Source organism: Malus sylvestris, chromosome 17 (genome assembly GCF_916048215.2).
Source record: "Malus sylvestris chromosome 17, drMalSylv7.2, whole genome shotgun sequence".
NCBI lineage: Eukaryota > Viridiplantae > Streptophyta > Magnoliopsida > Rosales > Rosaceae > Malus > Malus sylvestris.
The window spans coordinates 24,462,607-24,490,179 of record NC_062276.1 but is presented as its reverse complement, the minus strand read 5'-3'; the positions used below and the strand labels follow the sequence as shown (position 1 = coordinate 24,490,179).

Genomic DNA, 27,573 nt, shown 5'->3' with positions numbered 1-27,573 from the left:
ACCTAACGTGACTTGTACGGCTGAACCTATAGCTCATTAAATATGCCTGCATACGAGTTGAGACCACCTATTATGGTATGTACGACAAGGTTGGGTGTAAATAAGTACGCTCAAGTACTACGATCACGTGAAGGCTGTGCGAATAATCGCAGGTCACTTACGAGTTGGAACCATCTAATGTGGTTTATACAACAGGGTTGTGCACCAAACTTGGATCGAAGGTGAGCATGCGGTGCGGGAGGTGAACTTCACGTGAAGGATTGTGCCCTGGCCACGGGCAGGAGCACTAACACCAGGGTGCAGGATAAGGAGCTCTACATGTCTCTACATATAACCATAACCAATGCAACCACTAACATCATACAGTTTTCACTTGAACTTACCTGGCCTTCGCAGCATCATACAATAGTATGCATATACATACCAATGCATATAATAGAATGAAATGCAAGCATGACATGACATTTAAAAGAATACACTCGTTTCAAAACAATTTTTTGGGAAAATGTAAAGCATATATATGTATATATAGAAAAGCAAAAGCCCACTCACCTAGAGTCCGCGCTACAACTCCCTAGCACAAACATCAAGGCGTCATGAACGATCGGCGCCTAGAACATTTATCAAATCATGTCTTAGAATTTTTATCAATAGAACATGTAACTTATATATCCTATTCGGGAAGATCTGTACATCGGATTCCCGATCTATAAGTTTCTAATATCCTCAAATATTATGTACTATAACGTATCAAAGTTTGATGACGATCCAACGGTTGGATTGTCGATTGCTATAATGATCAAGCGGCGGACCTTAATGGAACTACGCTCAAACAACAGAAATTCATCAATCAAACTTCACAAATGGAATCAAGGTATTCAAATGTATCCTAGGAAGGTCAGGGCACGTCTCGGCCCATGCGCCGTTGCAGGTGGAGGTTGGTCACCCCGACTTGCCGGAAACTCAACTATTTTTAAAAATTCTCAAAAATTACAGAAATGAAGATCTCAGTGAGTGGAGCAACTTTCTTACCTGTGACTAAGGCCAATTTGGCAGAAAAAATCCTCAATTTCATGAAAACGCGTGGGAACCCTAGGTTTGGTGTGTTCTTGATTTGACTCCAAAACAACTCTGATGCCCCAACCAATGCTTGGGCTTTGTTCCAGGCCTTAATGGGAGTCCAATGGTGATGGTAATGGGAAGAAAACGGTTCAGATTTGGTGGATCTCGACCACGGTCTCACGGCACCCACAATATTATTTCTTCCCAATTATGAACCTAATATCCTCAAATTTGATGTAGAAATGGTAGAGGAAGGGTCAATATGAAGATTGGGAGTGGTAGATTGGCCCAATCCATCGGAAAAATGATGAATTTCACCGGAGAAACCTACGGGTCGCAACCAGGTTCGCGGATCGCACGGTCAAGGGTGATTCTGTGCTTTTTGTTTCTCTCTCTTCCCCTCCTTTCTTCTGCTTCCTATTGGCTCTCCTCACCTCACTCTTCTTCTGATTTGTCTCACCTCTCCCTCTTTTCTCTCCTTTATACTCCATCTGCACCGACCTCTTTTAATCTAGGCCACACACGTGGCATCCCAGATTTTGCTCAAAAAATCTGGAATTTTCTAGATATTAACCAATTTACTAAAATGCCCCCAACTTTAAACTTTAATAACTCATTCGTTATAACTCCAAATTGCGTTCCGTTTATGCCCACGCTTCCGTAACGACGAGTACTACGAGGATACGCTAAGAAAACAAACCTTACATGACATGACAAGATGGTCAACAAAAAATAAACGCTTTGCCTCGAAAGGCATTTTTGTAAACTCACTTATTAAAATTATAAAAATCATAATTTTTTGGGACGGGCTGTTACAATCTACCCCCTTAAGAAAATTTCATCCTTGAAATTTAAAATGACTTGCTAAATGTAAGATACTCGAAAATAGGGAGAAAATATGTATGTAAATACATACATAAGGAAGAAATCAAGTTAGAGCGGTTGCAGAAAAGAGAATGCCATTCCGTCGCGATCGGATTGCAATTATTCCTCTTTCATGCCTCCAAGTTCATACCTTCTTCCTTCCTTGATAATATAGTAGCATAATACCCATATAAAATAATGTAGTAAAAAAAATATTTGTACGAAAAATCAAAACCCAAAATGAAAATGGACCTCGCCAAAAATTCGTCATGTCACGAATTTCGAAAATAAGCGTGTGTAACGAGTTGAGTCCAAACTTTTGCTAACTAATAATTGTTGTTGTAGATGAGCTGACTTTCTCACTTGCTTAGGGAACCCAACAATTAAACCATTGATATTACAATCTGCAGCATGTAATGCCGATAATTAATTGTTGTTTCAATAAGCTAGTGAGAAGTTCCCGAGAATGCCAAAATATCGTCTTGCTCCTCATATGCGAATATACTTAGATTGTCCAATTCATGCCTCGATCGTGATGCTATACTATCCAGAGTCCACTAATCCAGTTGCTAGAAGTGTTTCAATGTTCATGTAAGCCCAAACTATCAAATCCTAAAGTAAAGTAATGAAAATGCACCTGGACAAACTCTTATCGTAAAACATTTATTTCGAGACTAACCGCGATGATCGCTTTCCAAATTGATGGTATAAGATCTGAAAACTTGAACTAGAGAAACTATATCTCTGACCACATTCTTCAAATGACAGTTGCAATTACGAGCCATACATAGAAATTAACGCCATAATCGCCAAACTCAAAACTTACAGTCATAACTTCATTAATTTCATGCTAAACTACTACTCAATCCTCAAAGTTGTTTGGAATTATTTTTGGTAAGTCTGGTAAACCCGCAAGAAGATTATACTCCAATGGTTCCTACTAACATCGATATGAAACTGGTGCACGCATCCGTCGAGTCGACCTAACATGAATTTCTCACTGATTGTGCTAGAAATCATGTCAAGAAGGCTAAAAGAACACTCAAGAATTTAAGAGTCAAAACAAGTTCATGAATTCTAGAGTACAAGATATCTAGATTGAATATACAATTTCGATATCTGAACACGTGTAAATATTTAACTTAATCATGTGCTAGCAACGAAAGGGTTGGGAAATAACTCAACTTGAACAATAGTTTAAGGAGGGTTGACGAACGGAAACTTGGATTTTTCCTTGACTCAAAATTCACAATAGTTTGTTACCACAATAGCTTCAGGAATAATAAATCATTGATGGTAACGATTTGCTCGATAGAATGCTGATTAGGTGATTTAAGGACTGATGGTCTAAATTAAAAGTTTTGACGTTTAAGTGGTATTCTTGGACAGTCTATCAACATAAAAATGATATGGGGAACAGACGAATGACTCAAAATCAACTAAAATACCTTTAATACCAGGTGAAACTGAGGGTACGACCAGAGCTGATGCGAACTAAAATATCAAAGAGTTGGACAATTTCAAAAATGATGAATTATGCCGAAAGACTAAACAATTCTATGGTTGTCTCAGGCCAAAAGTAGAAAGGTCAAATTTCAGAATGAGCTAACAAGGTTTCTTGATGATCGAAAAGTAACATCACAAAAGTATTAGAGCTATCAGAGACCAAAAGTGATTTTCCCAAGATGTTCTTCCGTCGAGTGCTACCAGTTTAGCACCATCGTCACATGAGACATTTCTAGAGTCTTGACAAAAGTAGACTTCGCAAGAATTCTAATAGGTGATATTCTAACGAATACTGCCAAGGAATCAAAACTATTTCGGATTTCCAATCTCAAAAGGTTTAATATTGATGGCTGGAGGATAGTAATGGAATTGGTTGGTAAAGTCTCCGATGATACACAGCTACCGATACATTAACCCTGCTTTAGGCCATCAATTTGCCTCAAATCTACATCTTTCCTTGGCAGGGAATTTCTTCGCTTTAAGTCTAAGGGCATTCGCCAAAGTACTCTTCTAAACGTCAACAAGTCAACAAAGCTACCCACAAAACTTAGGAAAAATCTAACCTATTTTTCATATTCGATGAGGTGGCAAACTTCAAAAATTAGGTTCAAGAACTAAAAATACTTACATCACGTGTGTGATGAACGCAATACTGCCCAACTTATGCTCTGATACCAAACTGACACACCCCGACCTAAAATGTCTACTAGGATTCTGAATCGAGCTGTGATGGCCGACACCTGGAAGGTGACGAAGCCATAAAGCATAGTGGTGTGGAAAATGTGAATAAATTTAAACCTAAAAGTACCTAAAGACAAGAGTGCGATGTGAGTGGGAATGAACCCATTTCATAAGCGACGTCAGAGCACAAGTAAAGTACAGTAATGTGGGTAAGGATCATACCCTCAGAGGTAGCCACCTATACTGAGATTCGCCACGAATCCTCGCTGATACGAACTTTCAGCAGCTAAAACCTGGATGGGAGCAAAATAAAAGTGAGTGGGCCTGAAAATAAAGTTTTTAATAAAAACCTTTCGAAAACGTTATAACCTCTCGCCATAAAACCTGTATAATTTCTCAGAAAATAATAATACATACGTATATAGAAATCATGCTCGAGAATAGTGAAAACCAAGTATATGCCATGTCAAGTATATCAACAATGAAATAAGTCAGCCCTGTGAAATAAATCAATGTAAATTGATATGCGAGTCGAAGTCACCTAACATGACCTGTACGGCTAAACCTATAGCTCATTAAATATGCTTGCACACGAGTCGGGACCACTTATTGTGGTCTGTACGACAGGGCTGAGTGTAAATAAGTATGCTCAAGTGCTACGATCACGTGAAGCCTGTGCAAATAATCGTGGGTCACCTACAAGTCGGAACCACCTAATGTGGTCTGTATGACAAGCCTGTGCACCAAACTTGGATCCAAGGTGAGCGTGCGGTGCGTGAGGTGAACTTCACGTAAAGGACTGTGCCCTGGCCATAGGCGGGAACACTAACACCAGGGTGCAGGATAATGAGCTCTATATGTCTCTATGTATAACCATAACCAATGCAACCACTAACATCATACAATACTCACCTGAACTTACCTGGCCTCCGCAGCGTCATACAATAGTATGCATATACATACGAATGCATATAATAGAATGAAATGTAAGCATGACATGGCATTTAAAAGAATACACTCGTTTCAAAACAGTTTTCTGGGAAAATGTAAAGCATAAATACGTATATATAGAAAAGCAAAAGCCCACTCACCTAGAGTCCGCACTACAACTCCCCAGCACAAACATTAAGGCGTCACGAACATTTATAAAATCATGTCTTAGAATTCTTATCAATAGAACATGTAACTTACATATCCTATTTAGGAAGATCCGTATGTCGGATTCCCAATCTGTAAGTTTTTAATATCCTCAAATATTATGTACTATAACGTATCAAAGTTTGGTGACGATCCAACTGTCGGATCGTCGATTGCTATAATGATCAAACAACGGACCTTAATGGCTATGTTCAAACGACGAAAATTTGTCAATCGAACTTCACCAATGGAATCAGGGTATTCAAATTTAGCCTAGGAAGGTCAGGGGACGTCTCAGCCCACGCGCTGCCGCAGGTAGCGGTTGGTCGTCCCGACTTGCCTGAAAAGTAAACTATTTTGAAAAATTCTTAAAAATTACAGAAATGAAAATCTCAGCGAGTGGAGCAACTTTCATACATGTGACTAAGGCCAATTTGGCCAAAAAAAGCCTCGATTTCATGAAAACCCGCCGAAACCCTAGGTTTGGCGTGTTTTTTATTCGATTTCAAAACAACTCCGACGCCCCAACCAATGCTTGGGCTTTGTTCCAGGCCTCAAGGGGAGTCCAATGGTGGTGGTAATGGGAAGAGAACGTTTCAGATTTGGTGGATCTCACCCACGGTCTCACGGCACCCACGGGATCATTTCTTCCCAATTTCGAACCTAATCTCCTCAAATTTGATGTAGAAATGGTAGAGGAAGGGTCAATATGAGGATTGGGAGTGGTAGATTGGCCCAATCCATCGAAAAAATGATGAATTTCACCGGAGAAACCTACGGGTCGCAATCGGGTTCGCGGGTCGCACGGGTCAAGGGTGATTATGTGCTTCTCGTTTCTCTCCCTTCCCCTCCTTTCTTCTGCTTCCTATTGGTTCTCCTCACATCACTCATCTTCTGATTTGTCCCACCTCTCCCTCCTTTCTCTCCTTTATACGCCATCTGCACCGACCATCTTTTGTTCCTTTTAATCTGGGCCACACACGTAGCATCCTAGATTTTGCTTCAAAAATATGGATTTTTATAGATATTAACCAATTTACTAAAATGCCCTCAACTTTAAATGTTAATAACTCATTCGTTAAAACTCCAAATTGTGTTCCGTTTGCACCCACGAGTCCGTACCGACGAGTACTACGAGGATATGCTAAGAAAATGAACCTTACATGCCATGACACGACGGTCAACAAAAAAATCAATGCTTTGCCTCGAAGGGCATTTTCGTAAACTCACTTATTAAAATTATAAAAATCATAATTTTTAGGGACTATCTGTTACATATGGGGTTTAAAAGATGACAATAATTAAACTCTTTGAGTGTAACAATAGATATTGACCTGGAAATATTAATTCCATAAACTCGAAGAACATAGAAATTTCTTGGTGTTTGTAAACATCTACACGTACTCTTAAATCTTGATTAAAATGCTAATTATTTTGCATGAATTCACTAAAGTTTTAGAAAATACCATCCTTACTTGGGATTTCAGGTACTATTTTCTGGGGGAGGGTATAGACTTATAGACAAGCTACTCAAAATGCGTGTTTCGCTAATGGTTTTTGCGGTTTGAGGGTGACTCATAAACTGAAACATAAAGAATGAAAATTATGGATCTACAAAACATAAAGAAGTATTTGTGATAGAAAAAAACCCAAACAAAAACATCACTTAATACCAAAAACAAAAAAAAAAACAAAAACAAAAAAGGTTTTGCTAGTTCACAAACCTTTCATTTAATTTGATAAAAAGATGTACACATTATTGTTTAAAATATCGATATTTGTAAAATAATCGATATGCAAATTTATAGAAATATCGCTAGATATATTGTTACCAATATCGGTTGCTTTGGCAAAAAATGATGGAGTTTTGCTCAAAATGTGAAAATTTAAAATAATACTTTAGGGAATGCCATATCAAACCATAATGCATGTCTTAATCAAGAATAAATAATTAAATACTATATAACATGTCCATTTTTTTCCGTAGATAAGAGACTCAACGAGTAGGGTTGGGCAACTAGGTCCTGGACCCGCGAGTTGGGGCATGTTCATGTGGTTTAGGGCATGTATGAGGTGAGTCAAAAAAATTCTAAAGACAAAATCAGGAAAGGTGGGACAGGGGGACAAAATTATCAGGGCGGGACGGTTCAAAAAATGTGAGAAAATGGGAGTCCGGCCCAGACTGTTTCCCTCGTTGGAAATTTTGCCTGTGCATATGACCTGTCAAACAAATTGTAGCTCCAAAGCACAAATCCCAAATCCATGAAAATCCAAAATTCTAACACAAGAAAAAGTAGGGGTGGGCACTTAGAACCAAAAATCAAAATTGAAACACAAATTAAATCGGACTGCACCGAACAGTTCGGTTTTGAAACGGTTTCGATTTGAAACTGAACTGCAGTAAAGGGAAATGGTTTGATTTCGGTTTTGGCTTTTGAAAACCCAACGAAACTGAACCGCACCGTAAATATTAATAAAAATTTAATTAAATATCCATATTAGATGTCATGTTTTACTTGGTTGTTTGTTAGTCTATACATTTAGCATGGCTCAACCATGCACACTAGAATATCATCACTTTCCTTAGTCTTCACAGTCCATTGCTCAGAGGCATTGCTACTCTCGCCTCTCGGTTGAAGCCGAAGGGATCAACTTCTGCAGATATATGTCAATATATATTTACCGCCTTGCATGGTTACACCGCACGCATTGATATGTTCAAATCGTTCCATCCAGTTGGATCTCTTTGTAGACTTGGACGCCAAATACATATCAGGGTTATCAGTCACCAAGAATGCTTTTGGTGTGCAACACTCTGGTGGTTTTAAAGCTGACTTTTCTTTGTAACGATATTAGCGTTACTCCTATCTCAGGCTGTTTTCCAAGTAACCAGTTCCTCCGTGCTACTGTGCATTATCCCGTTGGCAACTCAATGGATACTCGTTTCTTGTTGTCCTGTATTTGAAGATTTGTTTATAGATGGAGATCTTGAAGAAGATCAGTTTTGAATTTTAATGGCTCTGCACCTAACATATAACTTAGTTGTATGACGATTACAACTAAGTTTGCTTTAGATCCTTTTTTCCCCTCACTTTAGGTGTTCTTCTTACTTTCTAATTTTGTATGTAATTAATGGTTTGAAACTGAACCGAAACCGTTTGAAACTACACCGAACCAAACCAAACGATTTGGTTTCATTTCGATTTTCGCTTCAAGACCGAACTGAACCGACCGCAAAAAAATTTAGTTTCGGTTTCAGTTTTGAGCCTTGGCCCAGCCCTTGCCACCCCTATCAAGGAGTCCTTATCCTACTAATTTTTTTTTTCTTTTGTTGAATATTATCCCACTGATGTACAATTCAAACGAGAACTGAGTAAAATTGGAAATTCTTAAACAAAACACCTGAGTCTGTAATGTCTTAAACTAATGCATATTTCAATTGTAATTATTTCAATATAAGTCTGTTTCTCGTGCTTTCAAGTTTCGATTACAAAAATAACAAGTATTTTAGAAATATCCACTCAAGTAAATTCGTCATGCATTACACCTAGTTAGGTTAGTTTTGGTTCAAATACATTTAATTTTGGCAGCATACGAACTGGTTGAACTGGTTTTTTGGTTTGGACTTAAACAACAGCTCATTTAGTTGTTGTGGCTAATTGGTAGATATTGTCAGCTAAATAGGTTTTATATATTTAGAGAGAATTTGGTGTCTACCACATGTGTGAGAAAAACGTGCTGATATTTTGTAATCAGTTTGCCAATCAATCTCATCCCATGTCATCTCAATCATGTAGAGTTTTATGTCATGTTGAAGTCTCCTACTGCAGCTGCAGCTTATATATGGAGTTCTTTATGTAAAAGGTGGGTGCTTATATGAAACCAAAGTTAATAAAAGAAAACCTCGCCTAGGAAACACATTTCCACAACAGGTCGAAAGAGCTTTTTCAAAAGGTACTGATCCTCTAGATTTAGCAGTATCTTGGCTGGAAAATGGTAAAAGGTTGAACACAAAATTGAATATCATATTTGAATCTTCTGTTTCTGGGTTCTCAATTTCTGTATATTTGAATATATGTATGTCCTGTGATAGTTTCAGGCTTGTATATATTTGAATATTCTGCTTCAGACTTGGTTATTTTTAATTAGGTTGTGTTTGGTTGATTAGTGGAAGATTTCATGCAAATTGGATTTGAATGTAAACTCATCTTTGTATGCTCTTATTTGTTAATATTGGCAGGGAGAGATGGGAATTTAAGAAACATGTATTCTTTTTTTTCTTTTTGTGGTCGGTTGTGAAAAATGTATTCACCCCTTTGTGATCTGTTATGAACAAAAAATAAAAATGTAATTGGACCCGTGGACCCGGTCTGAATCGATCCAATTCAAACGGATCGGGTTAGGTCCGGTTTCAAATCTCAAAATTTATATATCCAGTCCTTCCTATTCCGTTGTATTTTTTAACTGATCCAGTTTGGTTCCTCTAAATTTAGGCCCGATTCGTGCCCACCCTTAATTCATATAGGGGTCAAGATTATAAAGATGTGTTGGCTACCTATTCGTTTTGAAAGGAAAAGGCCAAAAAAATAAAAAATAAAAAAATAAAGAAAAGCTGCTGCCCTTTTGTATCTATGTTTTGAAAGAAAGAAAGAAATGGCCGCTGTCATGCTTTTCAAAAGAATCAAAAGGGCTGCGGCTATTTGAGCTTTGACAATAAAAAACAAAAGAGTTGGTGCTGCCATTTCGTTTTTGGATGGACTAAGAAAGGGCTGCTGTGTTTTTTCGTGCTTGTTTTAAAAAATTTTAAAAAGCTTTTGGCATCAAGCATGCATAAATGTCGGTTTATGTTAATTCGTTTTGATTTCATTGGTTTTGCTGCTGCTGTATGATAAAAAGGAAAATGTTAGGAATATTAAATTAAAAAATATTAAAATTAATAATTAGATTATTACTTAAGTATTAATAAATGTGTTTATTTTTATTGGTGACATATCATTTAGTTTGTAAATTTTGTCTCTCTAGCATTACTCATGAAAAAAATGGCGTCAGTTTGCTTTTACCAAGATTCTAAAAGACGCTAAGCACTAGTTGGACAACAGGTTGGGTTCTAGCGCTTAGACGGATTTAAGTAAATCTAATATATTTTGTGTAAATAATTGTCAGTTTATACTTCAAATATATATAATTTCAGCATAAACTATAAAATAAAATTACCTATATATTATGAAGTATTGGAACATAATGAAAACATGATGAACAAGCATATAATGTGTGTTCATTTAAGTATTCAACAAGCCTCTTATAATTTATTGAGAAAAATAAAATGCAAAATGAAAGTTATCTATTTTCTGTCTAAGTGAGTCGCAGGTGTCTAGGCTGGTCTAGGCGGGCTAGGCAGGTGCCTAGGCGGTGTAGGCGGGCGCCTCAGCAAGTCTAGGCACCCTTTCTTAATTTTCAAATGCCTAGCCATTAATCGAAGCGGTGACCAGCCGCCTAGCACCTGAGCGGGGCCTATGAGACATAGTGTTTTTCAAATCCAACACATCATTTGATTATGTAAAATAACATTAATATAATAGGAGATAACGATTAAGATCTTAAATAAATAAAGATATTAAAAGATTTAAAATTCTGGATCAGTAATACTGTTGATGCACAAAATCAGTAGGGACTTTAGTACAACAGAAAGTGTTAAGTTTGTGACATTCGCTAGATTTCTTCGGTCACTAGTGTGAATAAGTATGTAAATGGATAGGGACAGGGAAGCAAACACAAGATGTATGTGGTTCACCCAGACTGGCTACGTCCACGGAGTAGAGAAGTTCTCATTAATTGTGAAGGGTTTACACAAGTACATAGGTTTAAGCTCTCCTTTAGTGAGTACTAGTAAACGATTTAGTACAAATGACATTAGGAAATATTGTTAGAGAATGATCTCTATTTATAGAAGAGAGTTTCTAGCCTTGTTCTGACATTGACACGTGTCGTGTTGTGATTGGCTTCCGATGTTGACATGTGTCGCACTATGATTGGCTTCTGATGTCGACACATGTCGTTCTGTGATTGGCCTCTTGGTTGAAGGGAAACTCTTCTGGGTCCTTGACGGTATAACGTTGACCGGTACTCGGTAGTTTCGGGATTGGTCAAGTATGGTACAAACAATGCTCCCCTAAGTTCCCGAGTGAGGGAAACTCCTCGGTTGGGGACTTGCAAGATCCAAGCCGCTGAGTAATCACGAAACTTCTAAGTACCAAAGTGTGGTATCGTCTTCACTTGCCTTATCTGTCTTATAGGTAGATGCGACATCTTCTCTAGAAGTACTTTTCCTCCATCCAAGGGTGGTATCTTTAACCGGTGGAGATGCACAAGGTAATGTATCAATTTCACTTGAAGCTTACTTGTAGTTTCAGGCTTGGTCAAGCGCGATACAAATCATGTAGTAGGAGTCCCCCAAGTCGCCGAGCTAGGAGATTTGCCGAAAGAGGAAACAGACAAAGTAAGCAATCAGACTTCCAAGCAAACAACCTGGATCGGAGGTTTGACTTCGGCTTCCGGTTGATTGTTCTCCTTCTCCTTGTGTCGTAAACAGCAACAAGGATAAGGAGAAGCAAATGGAGAAGAGATGATATGAGATACTTTTGGTTTTGAAGAAGTAACTTTCCACAGGCTTATTCTTAAACTAGGCTGGAAGGTTTTCTGGTTTCCTCCAGAGTATAAGGCCGACTCAAGAATTTGAGGGTCAAAACAAGTCCATCAAATCTAGAGTACCTTCGACCCTGATGATATGTGATACTTTTGTTGATGACAAAGTAGTGGATGTATCGGCACGTGTTCTCTTACGCTTGTCACCACATGCTTCTTTGTATCTTTCTCACTTGCCTATATGTTCCTCAGGCAGATGTGGTATTTTCTCTGGAAGCATAAGATGTTGAAAATGAGTACTCGAGAGCAATGCCAGGTAAGTAATTAGGCAAGGGGTTCCAGGCAGTCAGTACCTGACTGGAAGCTTGATTCCAAGTGCTGATTGATTGCTCTATTTCTCATTGTCTTGCAGGTAAGAACAAGGCCAAAGGAAAAGATAGGGAAAAAACATGATATGGGATACTCTTGCTTTTAACCTTGATGATATGAGATACTCTTGCTCTGGTGTGACTTGTTTACAGATGTATTATCAGGGGGGAAAAAAGCTGAGTATTTTGAGAGACTCTGCTGAGAGTGCCCTCTCGGATGTGAAGAAAAGTTGAGCATTTTTTTTTATTTACAGGTCTGCCTGGCTGTGGAGGATGAAAGTCGACATATATAGGAATTTACCTGACAGCGAGTGGTAAGGCTGTTCCTTTACCTTTCTCGGTCATAGCAATGTAGTGGAAGCTGCAAGATTCACGTGTTTTAACTTTGTCAAAGCACTTTGAAAAAGTGGTCTGTGGTATCTGGAAAGCTGATGTTGCGTGTGAAGATTTCAGACAAGCTTTAACCAAGGAAATCTACCTCTCGAAGTTCGGAGAACGGTGCCTCTTCGATTTTCGAACAAGCAATCCTGTCAGGGATCTGGCTCTCGAGATTCGGAGAATGATGCCTCTTCGATTTTTGAGAAAGCAATCCTGTTGGGAGTCTGGCTCTTGAGATTCGGAAAGCGGTGCCTCTTCGATTTTTAAGCAAGTAATCCTGTTGGGAGTCTGGCTCTTGAGATTCGGATAGCAGTACCTCTTCGATTTTTAAGCAAGTAATCCTGTTGGGAGTCTGGCTCTCGAGATTCGGAGCGATGTGCCTCTTCGATTTTTAAGCAAGTAATCCTGTTGGGAGTTTGGCTCTCGAGATTCAAATAGCGGTGCCTCTTCGATTTTTGAGAAAGTAATCATGTTGGGAGTCTGACTCTTGAGATTTGGAGAGCAGTGTCTCTTTGATTTTTAAGAAAACAATCATGTTGGGAGTCTAGCTCTTGAGATTCGAATGGCGATGCCTCTTCGATTTTTAAGCATGTAATCCTATTAGGAGTCTAGCTCTCGAGATTCGGAGAGCGGTGCCTCTTCGATTTTTGAGCAAACAATCTTGTTGGGAGTGTTTTCTCGAATGTGAGTAAAGGTTGGGCATTTTTGCCAGTCTGCCTTGCCACAAAGTACGGAGGTTGACACACATTAGGACTTTCTAGTTATCAAGCAATGGTGCTGTTCCCTTACCCTTGTGGGTAATAGTAGAGTAGCTAGACCTTCAAAATTTATGTGTCTAACCTTTTTCAAAGATCCTTGGAAAAGTTATCTGTGGTATCCGATGAGCTGATGTTGCGTGTGGAAAGTGGTGCCTCTTCGATTTTTAAACCAACGACCCTATTGCCCTTTCTTTTATAAGGGCACCAATTGTGTGCAAGAAGTACATTCAGAGAGTTATTGCTTGTAGGAATTTTCTCCTTACTTCAGAGATTTATTGCACCTCATTTCTCCTTCATCATTTCTGAGAATGTCTGGCCCATCCGACCATTGTTTTGACTTGAACTTTGGTGAAAAGGCAGCCATGCCTTCTCAAGACAACATATGGCGCCCATCCTTCTTATCCCCTACTGGTCATCTTACCATTGGGGACTCTATGATGAAGAATGATATGACCGCTGCGGTGATAGCCAAGAACTTTCTCACTCCCAAAGATAACAGACTACTTTCCAAACGGTCTGATGAGTTGGTTGTTAAGGATTCTCTGGCTCTCAGTGTTCAGTGTGCAGGTTCTGTGTCTAATATGGCCAACACCTATTTGCTCGAACCCGCCAAGTTGAATCATTGGCGGCTGAAGTGATAAGTCTCAAACAGGAGATCAGAAGGCTCAAGCATGAGAATAAATAGTTGCACAAGCTCGCACATGACTATGCTACAAACATAAAGAGGAAGCTCGATCAGCTGCAGGAATCTGATGGTCAAATTTTACTTGATCATCAGAGGTTTGTGGGTTTGTTCCAAAGGAATTTATTACCTTCGTCTTTTGGGGTTGTACCTCGTAATGAAGCTCCAAATGATCAACCTTCGGTACCTCCTCCTTCTGGGGTTCTGCCTAGTATTGAGGCTCCGAATAATCACTCTATGGTGCCTCTTCGATTTGGGGCTATGCCGACTGTTGAGACTTCTCCTGAGCAACCTTTGTGAAGGCTCCTCTTGTTTGTTTATTTTGATTCATGTATATGTACATATTTGTAACTTATCGGAGATATCAATAAACAAGCTTTGCTTCATTTCAACGTATTGTGTTAAATACACCAAGACCTTCTTTACTAAGTTCTTTGAATTTTTCCTTTTGTTGAATCTTGTATGTTAAAGCTTTGTGAGTGACGCATGTAGGTTGAGGTAGTGCTCCCTTAATTTCCCGAGTGAGGAAAACTTCTCATTTGGAGACTTGAAAAATCCAAGTCACTGAATGGTCGTGAGACTTCCGAGTATCAAGGTGCAGTAGCATACCCCCAAGTCTCCGGTAGAGGGAGTTAACGAATGAGGCATTTCCTTTCTAAGTGGTAGCCCAAAACTCTGTCTTCATATATATTTGTTATGAAAGTTGTTAGGCCCAAAGAAGAGGAGACCTAGGTAATTTTTTATTTTATTTTATTTTTTTTCGAATTTTTGAATTTCCGAATTTTTGAATTTTCGAATTTCCGAAAAAAAAAAATATATATATATATATATATTAAAGGCTTTGTAGGCGAAGCTTTGGTGTTGAAGCTTTATAGGTGAAGCTTTGAGGTTGAAGCTTTGTTGGGCACCATGAATTGATTTTGCTTCACACTATCTTGATCAAGATAGTGTAAAGCTTTTGTAGGTGAAGCTTTTGTGTTGAAGCTTTGTAGGTGAAGCTTTTGTGGGTGAAGCTTTTGTGGGTCAAGATTTTGTAGGTCAAGCTTTTGTGGGTCAAGCTTTTGTAGGTCAAGCTTTTATGGGTGAAGCTTTTGTGGGTGAAGCTTTTGTAGGTCAAGCTTTTGTGGGTGAAGCTTTTGTGGGTGAAGCTTGAGGGACAAGCTTTTGTGGGTCAAGCTTTTATTGGTGAAACTTTTGTGGGTGAAGCTTTTGTAGGTCAAACTTTTGTGGGTGAAGCTTTTATAGGTCAAGCTTTTGTGGGTCAAGCTTTTCTTAGTGAAGCTTTGTAGTTAAAGCTTTGTAGGTGAAGTTTTGGAGTTGAAGCTTTTGTTGGGTACCATGAATTGATTTTGCTTCACACTATCTTGATCAAGATAGTGTGAAGCTTTTGAGAATTTGTAATTGTCCTCTATTGATGAAGCTTTGTTGAATTTCCCTTTTTTTTTTTTTTTTTTTTTTTTTTGGGAAACTAGAAATTTGAAAATGTGGGAGAGACAACATATACAAATTTTGCTTCCACACCGTTGAGCAAGAGATTGTGATGCAAGCCACACCTTGTAGTAGTCGAAAGTTTGGATGAACCATATAAATTGAATTTGCTTCGAACAGTCTTGAATTTGCTTCGAAGGTCTGAGAATTGTAGTTGCACTCCATTGATGAAGCTTTTGTTGGCACCATAAATTGGTTTTGCTTTACACTGTCTTGATCAAGAGTGTGTGAAACTTTTGAGAATTGTGGTTGCCCTTCATTGATGAAGCTCTTGTTGGCGCGATAAATTGGTTTTGCTTCACACTGTCTTGATCAAGAGTGTGTGAAGCTTTTGAGAATTGTGGTTGAACTCCTTTGATGAAGCTCTTATTGGTACCATAAATTGGTTTTGCTTCACAGTGTCTTGATCAAGAGTGTGTGAAGCTTTCTACAAGTTGTAGTGTTTGTATTGTTACAGAGGGGAAATGTCTGAAGCAGATGCAAGAGGGCTGAATAGCTTGATCTTCGTATGCCATGCACTGAAGTTGTTGTTGGATTGCAATAAGACTTTGTTGATGACTATAACTCTTGTTGGTCATAAGTGCTCCCCCAGTTGAGTTCTCAAGGTTGAGGGTTTTTGATTATTTGTGAATGCTAGGAGTTCACATGTACAAGTTGTACCATTCGTCTTCTGGTAGGTGGAATGAATGGTAAGTTGCTTTCATCACTTGGTTGGTGGTACGAAGATGAGTTCCTTCTTCACCTGGTTGGTGGCATGAAGGAGAGTACGGGTTGAACATTTTATCACTTGGTTGGTGGCACGAAGATGAGTTCCTTCTTCACCTGGTTAGTGGCATGAGTGGCAAGTTGCCAATTGATATTAGAGTACGGGTTGTACATTTCATCACCTGGTTGGTGGCATGAAAGGGAGTACGGGTTGTACATTTCATCACCTGGTTGGTGGCATGAAGATGAGTTCCTTCTTCACTTGGTTGGTGGCATGAGTGGCAAGTTGCTAAATGATATTAAAGTATGGGTTGTACATTTCATCACCTGCTTGGTGGCACGAAGATGAGTTCCTTCTTCACCTGGTTGATGGCATGAGTGGCAAGTTGCCAAATGATATTAGAGTATGGGTTGTACATTTCATCACCTGGTTGGTGGCACGAAGATGAGTTCCTTCTTCACCTGGTTGGTGGCATGAGTGGCAAGTTACCAAATGATATTAGAGTACGAGTGGTACATTTCATCACCTGGTTGGTGGCATGAAGGAAAGTATGGGTTGTACATTTCATCACCTGGTTGGTGGCATGAGTGGCAAGTTGCCAAATGATATTAGAGTACGGGTTGTACATTTCATCACTTGGTTGGTGGCATGAAGGAGAGTACGGGTTGTACATTTCATCTCCTGGTTGGTGGCATGAAGATGAGTTCATTCTTCACATTTCATCACCTGGTTGGTGAGAATAAGGGCAAGGTGTCGATACACATTGTAGCAAGTGTCGAAGACACAAGGTATGTTGAACCCTTTCGAAGCACAGTTGGCTTATGTATGGATGTATTGGAATGTATGATGTTAATGTATGAATATGTTGGAATGTATAATGTTTATGTATGAATGTATTGGAATGTATGATGTTTATGTTGATTGATATGAGTGATGCTTATGAATGTTTTGCTATGCATGAAGAGATCCATGCTTTTGATATGTGAACCATGTTGGTTGTAACACTTAGTATCACATACTTTGTGTCAAAGTATGCATGTTGAAGCTCTGAGTTAGAGTATAAGGGTAGGTCAGCGTAGACCAAGTGTTCCAGTGCTAGGAACGCAAAAGACTCAGAAGAAGTTGTCTGAATTCCCTCTTCTTTAAATATTTGCCGAATGGCTTGTGTGACAAAAGATCTCAAGCGGTTGAGAGTCAAAACATTTGTAATGTGTATGCCTTCATATAATAGCATTTCTTTCAGTACCTAGTCCTCCACTTTGAAAGAGTGATGCTTGGCCCCATAATCATAATAGTCGACGGTACATTCACCCATGGTTGTCTTGATACGAACTTTTATCCCTCTTGTTGTAATGGGCTTGCTGAGAGCAAAAATCCTTCTTACCAAGAGACAGATACGTTTGGTGACTTAACGAGTAGCTAAATGAGGCAGGAGATGATGCAATGGGTGTCTGAATGGCCAAGATCTCCTCACTTGGTAGAACTTGACTTCTACTTCCCATTTGTTGATAGGGGTTAACCATATGGGGGTTCCCTTGGTATGTCCCTGCTTCGACGGAGGCGTGATTGTAAGCATGTGCCATCACCTCAGAGTAAGTCTTCCAAGTGTTGGCATTGATTATGTACTTGAAGAAACAATCACGTAGGCCTGCTGTGAAGGCCTTGAGGGCAGTCTTGTCATTTGCCTCAGCGTAACTAGAATACTCATTGCTGAAACGACCGGCATACTCTCGTAGTGACTCGTCCGGCTTCTGGCGAATAGTGTACAAGTCATTTGTAGAATGCAAGCGATCGATCTGGAAGATGTGTTGAGAAACAAACAGTTTCCTCAATTCCTCAAATGAGTCTACTGTCTCAGGTGGAAGACGGCAATATCAGTTTAGAACTCCACCAGAGAGGGTGGAGGGGAAGAGAAAACATCGTTCTTCGTCGGTGTGCATCTGATATGCCATGGTGGACTCAAAGAGGTTAAGGTGTTCAATTGGGTCCTCCCTTCTAGTATATAGTTGTAAAGCAAGCTTTTGTTTTGTCTTCCCTTGAAATGGGGTGTCGAGGATCCTCCTTGTGAGAGGGCCAGGCCTGGGTTAGTTCTAGTCAGGTATCTCGGATTGACGTTCGGCCTTCAACTTGTTTACTTTTTCAAGGAGATGTAGGACAAGGGGGTCCTGAGTGGAGCCATGTACCACTGAAATTTTCTTTCGTAAGTCTCCATTGCCTCTTGGAAATAGGAAAGTTTGAGCAAGGGCATGTGGTTTTTTCTTGGACTCGCCGTATTGACTTCTAGGGCGAGTCTATCGAAATACCTCAGAGTCCCATGTACCTTCATGTTCCTCTGGGACCTGTTGTTCCTTCCCTAGATTAGCAGCGGGCCTGGGTCGTGGGAGAGGATCGAGTCTTTCAGAAACCCTTGGGTCATTGATCTTCGAGCATATGTAGAGGGGATTCTCTTGACTTTGCTTTAGGAAGTCTCAGCAGTCACGATAAACGGTTTTCGATCCTTCCAACCCTTTTGCAAGGAGGTGTCTTCCTCCACTTCTCCTGCTTTGGGTCGAAACATCTGGGTTGAGAGAAGTCTCATGTTGATCAATGTTTTAATGATTAGCTCGCTCCTCATCAGGGATACCCATGTCAAAGGGAGGTGACCCTCCGTGTTAGGGGTACCATGATGATGGTTGATGTCCACAGGGGCAACGAGCTCGCGTGTTTGAGTACGCCTAGTTTTGTGGAGCGTCTCAAAGAACTTCTCATACTGCTCCTGGAGGACCTCATTCTTCATTACTATCTTGTTGTTCTGAGCTTCTAGCTCATCGACTTTAGCTTAAAGAGTAACCATTTTTCCTTCCTTCTTTCGTTGCTTCACACTAGGTGCAAGAGGGGTGTCATTCTGTGTGTTGTGGCTTCCTTCGCTCCCCATGTTGGAGAATGATGCTTGGTCAAAAGAGAGTGTACGAATGGTGGAAACCAGCTTGGCAAAGCTGAAGAGAGTGGGAATAAGTGTCGTTCCCACAGACGGCGCCAAATGTTGATGCACAAAATCAGTAGGGACTTTGGTACAACAAAAAGTGTTAAGTTTGTGACCTTCGCTAGATTGCTCCGGTCACTAGTGTGGATAAGTATGTAAATGGATAGGGACAGGGAAGCAAACACAAGATGTACGTGGTTTATCCAGACTGGCTACGTCCACGGAGTAGAGGAGTTCTCATTAATTATGAAGGGTTTACACAAGTATATAGGTTCAAGCTTTCCTTTAGTGAGTACTAGTGAACGATTTAGTACAAATGACATTAGGAAATATTGTGAGAGAATGATCTCTATTTATAAAAGAAAGTTTCTAGTCTTGTTCTGACATTGACAAGTGTCGTGTTGTGATTGGCTTCCGATGTTGACACGTGTCGCACTATGATTGGCTTATGATGTCGACACGTGTCGCTCTGTGATTGGCCTCCTGGTTGAAGTGAAACTCTTCTGGATCATTGACGGTATAACGTTGCAGTATTCGGTAGTTTCGGGATTAGTCAAGTATGGTACAAACAAATACAAATATATTTTAGAGATCTGTAAGCAACAAAAGAAACCGGCGCACAAACTTGAAGATGAAGAGATCAAGTGTCAATTTGAAGATGGAAAGCTCCAATTTGGTGTGGGCATAACAACTCATCTTATTCAAAATTAGAGAAAAACTTCTCAAAAAATTCAAAAGTTGAAATCTGCGATGGGTTATGGCGAAATTTCCGTATTGAACGGTAAACATTGTCGATCTTCATGAATTTTCCGATATCTCACCAATGTAGGATGAAGTTTGCATTTCACACTCGCTTCCCAAATCAATTCTTGATTTTACGGATATTTCGATGGAAATATCGACAACTTCGTTGATATTTTAAACACTGGTACACATCACATATATAGATAACACCCGTGTGGTTAAGCTCGTAATACACATCTACCTCCTACTACAACAAAAGTAAAATTCAGAAACTCCCCTTCCCATATAACTTAAATCAGCTAAAAGACCAAACTAGCCGCATAACTTTTTCTGAGAGGCATTTCATCAAACACGTACTTTACGAACGCTAAGCAACTTCACATCGTCAATGATGGGGCCGCACAGACACCCAGAGTGGTCGGCGGACATGGTGTAAAACGTGCTGTAGAACATGATCCTGGTTCGCGGCCCCACGGCGGTGAAAAGGAGCCTCGCGCGCTTGAACCCACCTTTGCCTTTGGACTGGTACGGCACCTTGAGGGTGTCTTTGCCGGCAAACGCCTCGACGATGAGGGAGCCTTCGCAGGCGTTGTTGGAGTCACCTACGGAGAATGTAAGGGCGTAGAGCTTGCCAGGCTTGGTGAAGACGACTTGGGCCAATGCGCTTTCTTTGCCGCCGACAAGCTCGATGGCTTTACGGCCTTCGGGTACGAAGAAGTGCTGGGAGTCGATGTACTTAACGGCCTTGAGAGACTCGATGATCCAGCCTGGGAGTGGGCTGTGGTCGTCTTCTATGTGGGGTGGGATTAGGACTCCCCATGATGTGTTGGGCAACACATAGGGCCCTTCTTCGAAGTTTCCATTTTTCAACAAGTTGGCTGGAAAAATAATAATTGAACAAAAATGATAAAGTAACTTTTTTCTGGTACAAAATGACAACATTAAATGTTTGTAACATATGTTACGTCATATTGTTATTATGTGTCATATCAAATTCACGAACAATTGACTTGGGTTACAAGTTAGTTCTATCTTTAAAAAGAAGGCAATCGAGAATGTGGTTAGTAATGTATTAATATAGCTCAATAAAAAAAATGTATCAATATGATACCAATGAAATTTTTCTTAAATTTTGCGTATGATATTTAAAAAATAATAATTTAGATCTGACAAGTTATGTTATCAAATTATCATTTGAACAATATAGTTGACGCTATAAATGATTCATATTAGCAAGAGCAAACAAAAAACCACAACTTTTTACCTCTAGTACGTTTAGGAGGTTCCAAGAGCTTCAAAGCAACAGAATCAATAAGTGGGCCACAAGCAGGATCTTCCTCCCCCCCAGGGTTATGGATCACAAGCTCAACCTCATCAGAATCTGCATTGAAACCCCATGCATACGAATCCCATCCATTGCTGCTGTACATTGTCTGGATTGGCATTATTCCCCAGTCTTTTTCTTCAACGTTGGGATTGACGGACACGTTCAGCTTCTCCTCCTGCCCGCACGTCCGACCAGCGGTGAATGTGACGGAGTAGAAGCCGCCTTTTGTGAGCTTCAACTTCTGCTTGATCAAGGCCTCCTTCCCGAGCCTCACTGCGAAGCCGCCCTCAGGGACGAGCAGCAGCATGTCACCTTGTTTTTGACCTGATTTTATGTACTCGACGAAGCCTGATATTTCCCAGTTGGGAATTGCGTTAGGGTTCGTCACTACCGTGCCCTTGAGTTCTGAATGCTTTGGACCGTACTCGAAGTTGCCGTTGGGTAATAAGCCTGAGAAATGAACAGGGTTATGGTCAATAACATGTAAATTCACTCAAACAAATCTTACAGTTGTGACCACTAACTGACATGACAATATTTGATTTGTTCGCATATTGTTGTCACATACCACATCATTTAAAGGCCAAAACTCTTAACAAAATTAATTTTAAGAAATAATATGAAATGAAAAGGACCACCGAAAGCTACAGTTAGTAAGTTTTAGTAGCATGTGAGATTGTATTTGCCTTTGTTCCTAATATTAAATCATATTATTGATGCCACGAGAGGATCACATGCTATGTATCGACCGATCATGTGATGTGATCACATTGTTTCTTGTTTTCTAGTTTCTCCCCCAACAATAAAAATAGTAATTGTGATATATGAAAATGGGGTGATGAGCCAATGTCAAAACCTATAATAAATCTGTTGCCAATTAATTGAAAATCAAACAATATAATGTAATACATATATGTTTGGATTAGTCGTTTACGTATTATAATTTTAGTAAATTTATAAATCTAGTGTGTACTAGTTATATTCGTAAAAAGAGTTCAAACATAAGACACCGGTCACAAGAGTAAATATTTTAAATCAATTGAATTGCCTGCAAATTTCTTGTATGTGTGACATGTTATCTACAAATGAATTATTATGCAAGTACGAACAAGTTCACATGTGACACCCTAAAAAGTATTTGGTAGTACATGATAATGATATGGTTAATGATCAATATTTGATCAAAGGTGGCACCCACATAGTTGATCAAATCTTGTCGATGACCTTATGGGGGACAAAATCCTTATCTAGGACTTGTCTAGTACCCAAATTAGATAGCCGATTGATTGTATCGATCGTCCTTTTGAGTTTTGAGTGTATAAAATGTGAACAATAAGGGTATTTTAGTAATTATCAACGTATTAAGTACAACTTGGGAATAAGATGAAAACGATAGTGGTGCTGCCAGCCATGCAAACAAGATGTACAGCTCCGCCCGACAAGATTTCCATGTGCAAAAAGATAGTCTAGGGCTCTTTTCATGTGCAAAAATATCATGTATATTTTAGTGTCAATTTGGCGGTACGGTATGACTAAATGATGTGTAAATTGTACTAAGGGCTGGTTTGGTATTGCTGTGCTTTGAAAAAAAGCTGCAGTGAGAATAAGCGGCTGTGAAATAAATCAGCAGAGTGTTTGTTAAACCTTTTTGTAAAAGTGCTTTTGGAAAAAAAAAAACAGTCTGATAGTGGGTCTTTTCATTAAAGGAGCACTGTAGCTCCGTGTGCTTTGAAAAAAAACCAGTTTTCCAAAGCTGCAAATAGCAGCTTCAGCTTTTTTTTTTTATTTCAGCTTATTCTCATAGCAGCTTCCAAAATAAGCCTTTTTTTTCAGTTTACCAAACACCCAAAACCCTCACAACTTTTTTTCATGGGTGCTTTTTTTTTAAGCACCTCACTCCCAAACCCAACCTAAGATAATGTGTCAAAGTTATTTGATACGATTTATGAGCTACGAAGTCGAATTTAAAAATTTTCACTTAAAAGTGATGATAAATATCACTAAATCATAATACTGAATGTAACTACCATCCTTCAACATGATCGAAAATGATATTCATAAACTAAGCAGCTAGCTAAAACGTTTTTTGGGCACTGAAAGAAATGAACACCTGGCCAACCAAAAATATATGCATATGCTCCCGAAGAAGACTTTCTCCCAAGCAGTAGGGCATTTTCATATTTCTTTTTTCCATTATAATTTGTGTTTTCAATTTAGAAGAAGAAATTACTAACTAGTCTTACGTTTTTGTGGTATTTTGCATTATGTATAGTTGTAGGTTCTTAAATTTGACTCCTGTAAACAATAATTTCATATGACTCATTTATGGCTTAGCCTGAATTCTAGCTATCGTGGTATTAAAAACTTAGGAGAAGGAATTTATTATTTGCAGGACTTTACAAGTAAGAAATCAATGAAAACAACATCTTCATTGAGTTAAAGAGTGTCTGAACTCACTGCAAGAAGTTTTTGTGTATCCGAAACACAAAATAGTATATTATGTGTTATAATATAAATAGACGACATAACTGTAAGGGTATATTTCATAATTTTCTTCTACTTATGTTATAACACTTAATGTGTCGACCTATGTTTTTTTTTTTTGAAACAAGTACGATATTCATTAATGTCTCGACCTATATTTTGATACACTTAAAAATCTCTCACTTATTGCATAGGGACTAAACCAGAAGCAGATGGAGATCGCTTATAATACGAGACTTCAATATTTATGACAACCTCCTACCTAGGAGCTGTGTGAAAATAGTCTATAAATAAAGAGATAAAAACAGCATAAATAACAGAGGAGAGCTTACCATCTGTGACAAATGATAAGGTGACGTGGAAATTAGCTGCACATAGCAGAACCAGCAGCACTGTGAGTTTGTTATTCATCGTGACTCTCAGAGTGTTTATGCGTGAGGGAGAAGGGTTGGAAGGGTTTGATTTGAGATCCCAGGGAGTGAGCACTGGTTTATATACTGCTGGCCGACATGGAAAAGCCTCCGAGTTTGTAGTAAACCACGTGAATGACATTATTGGAAGGTTTAGAGGTATCCTTTGGCTTACGCACCACCTTCCTCGAAGTTTGCAAAATATGCGTATATTACGAAACTCTTCCTTAATTTTAGTCCATAGCTAGAAAACCCGCTGCCAAGGCAATCTTCACAAAAAAACAACGCTTCATTAACTCTCTATTAATATAATATACTATTATTTGCGATTGATTGATTGATTGAGACTTGGGATTAGGTGAAAATAAAAATACTTTTATATCTTTATTTTGGAAATAAATTCATACTTCACTTGCGAGTTATGTATTTTTTATCGTAAAAATTTCATAATCAGAATCGTTTAATTTTGTAATCTTTATTTGAGGATCATTTTTACAATAAATTATTTGAATCGGACATTGTTTAATCGTTCAAATTAACCAAATAAATGGTGGATTTTATCGCTAATAATGTCCATTATTTAGTACCTACTCCATAATAGTATGTAGTTTTGTTGTATTTGAAATCGACTCCAATAATAAATTAGATAATGAGCTAGGATTAGAATCCGAACTCTGCTACCTCTCAATGCAATAAAACAAGACTTTTTAGTTAAAATGGTTTTTGAAATTAGCATAATTATTTATTTTGGTCTCTAACAATGAAAACCGTAAATCATTTTTGTTCTTCTATGAAAAATCTGTCAATATCCTCGTTAAATTGTCACGTAAAGGACCACGTGACCAACTTTTCAAAGGTATTTTTGTCAAACCAATCTCTTCACTTAATGAAGATATTGACAGATTTTTCATAGATGACCAAAATGATTTACTGTGGATAAAAATTAACTTTGTTTCCTTCTTTCTTTTCCATTTTTTTCTTCCTTTATTTGTTGATAGAAATGGCTCTTGGTTAAAGCTTCATACATTAGGACTTCGTAACTTTGCAACATCATTCTGAAGGTAAGAAGACGCAAGCCAACGTGGCCTATCCTCCAACCAGATGCAAGTTTCAGTACAGTTCATATGAAATCTAAACCACATTGTGAGAAACATTGTTATCTGGTCAGGGTACTTAAATCAAGGATATTGAGACAAATTTATACATTAGAACAATTGAATAGTTTTTGTAAGTGGTGGATAACTTTGGTAGTTATTCTTCACCTCACTATATTTCGAGTTCAAACCCTCTCACTCTCGTTAGTGTAGATTAGTTTAAAATTTTGTAATTAAAAAAAATAGTTCGAACAGTTTTTATTTTAAGCCCCTTTCAAATATCTTATTTCAAAACATAGCCAAATTATAATTTAATTTTTGGACTAGTACACTATTTTGGGATTTAAAAGATGATAAAAATTAAATTCTTTGAGTGTAACAAATAGATATTTGCCAGGCAATATTAATTCCATAAACTCGAAGAATACAGGAATTTCTTGGTGTTTGTAAACATCAGACGCGTACTCTTAAATGTTAATTTTTTTTTCTTTTTTTTTTTCACTAAAGTCTTAGAAATACCGATCCTTAGCTTGGGATTTCAGGTACTATTTTCCGGGGGAGGTTATACTTATAGACAAGCCATTCAAAATGCATGTGTTTCACTAATTGGTTTGCTTATACGATGTCGGTTTGAGGGTGACTCATAAACTGTATGATCAACCTTTGAATCTTAGCATGCAGAGCCACATGGTTGCGGTGGACACCTTCATAGAAGGTGCCGGCGACTGGACTGATGGACACACTCAAGTGCATGGATTCCATCACATTTGACGCCTCGTAACGAGTTAACTGTTATGTGTAGTTTTTATTATACACAGAGTTTAAGTTATTGAGTGTGCTCTCGTTATAAATCTATCGTGTTATGTTAATTTTGCAACTGATTTATATTATAGTCATTGTCCTATTGATGGTTGAACCTTAGTTATCTATCGTTGGTTGTGCGTTATTTTTTCCACATCATATTAGCTCTTATGTTAACGGTCATTAAAAATTGTTTATCCATATATAACGCCATGTCTAAGTCGCCTATTCATCTCTCTTAATAATATACCATTTCTTCTATAAAAGTAAAATAAAATAAAATATGTATAAAACTGCATTCCACACTTTAGCACCTACAAAAATCTCATTAAAATGTTGTTTAAAAAAAATATCATTGAAACAAAATATAAAACATCCAACTATGATTCATCTTCAAGGATAAATGACTAGTCCATCTCCTTTGATCACCACCCAACAGTATCGAATCCATTTTTATTATCTTTTTCCTACAAAATTTGTAGCTCGTGGGAGGAACAGAAAAACATCAAATCAAACAAATGCACATTACATAATCAATCAAAATTCAGAAGGGGTTGAAAAATCGTAAATTAAAAACAGATCTTCTATATCGATCCTTTTGGCAAGTGGATACTGGAAACCCATGTGCAAATGGACATCTTGATTGAGTATTCCTTCAATTTCTTAATACATTATTACTTTATTATCTTCCTTTTTCTACTGTTTCTTTGTGGTCGGCAATAATTTGCGTAGTTTATTATGGCATCCGGTGGATGGTGGTTGGGAGGAGAAGCAATATTGCATGGGAATATTATCATATGTGGACGACTTTGGGCTACAATTCAACATGGATGCATGTGTTGTGAAGTGTGTCCCAATCAACCAAATCGATCAGGTTGTATATGGTGAAGAAGACTGAAACATAAACTTATGATTTTGAGCTCAAACAACAATACATTTGTTAAAACAACTATATGATATGTTATCGTGATTACCGTGTGTTGATATTTGACGTATATTTTGTACACTTTTTATCTATTAAATTATCATGGTTTTATTTTAAATAGTTAGATTTGATGTGTTTTATGTGAGTTTTATAGAAAGGATAATGCTATAGATACCAAATTCTTAAACCAAATTTGCAAAACAAATGATGTGTCACCAAAAGAAAATAAAACGTTAATCAACACTTAAGTAATAATCCAATTATTAACAACCATATCATTTCATTTACAAAATTTTGTTTAAAAATTTGGTCTCCTAATTATTATCCTATAATCATATATTTTTTTTTAGTACATCAATATTTTTACATTAGGAGAAGTTCGGTTAAGTCACATAATAGACAACCTAATTTGGTATCGAATTCACCATCCACGATATTCGAATCTAAGACATCTCACTTATAAATGAAGAGAAATACTACCAAACCGTATTTCTGAATAACATCATATAATCATAGTTCGAAATATAGATTTTCAAGAAGAATTACAAGAAAAG

The 27,573-nt window shown here is 38.3% G+C and overlaps 1 protein-coding gene across 2 annotated transcripts in view; it reads right to left on the bottom strand.

Moving 5' to 3' along the window:
- Nucleotides 1-24,352, bottom strand: part of LOC126612438 (uncharacterized) — a 72,683-nt gene extending 48,331 nt beyond the window's left edge. Inside the window, exons 1-3 of one of the 2 annotated variants that reach the window (XM_050280838.1) lie at nucleotides 24,122-24,272; nucleotides 21,243-21,755; nucleotides 20,089-20,856 (exon numbers count right to left, since the gene is read on the bottom strand). In XM_050280838.1, the coding sequence (XP_050136795.1) occupies nucleotides 20,324-20,856; nucleotides 21,243-21,755; nucleotides 24,122-24,200 (1,125 nt within the window). In that variant the 5' untranslated portion in view covers nucleotides 24,201-24,272 and the 3' untranslated portion in view covers nucleotides 20,089-20,323. Of the gene's footprint in view, nucleotides 1-20,088; nucleotides 20,857-21,242; nucleotides 21,756-24,121 lie in introns of those variants that run through there. The other variant, XM_050280839.1, reaches the window with a different exon arrangement.
- Nucleotides 24,353-27,573: the final 3,221 nt, after the last annotated feature.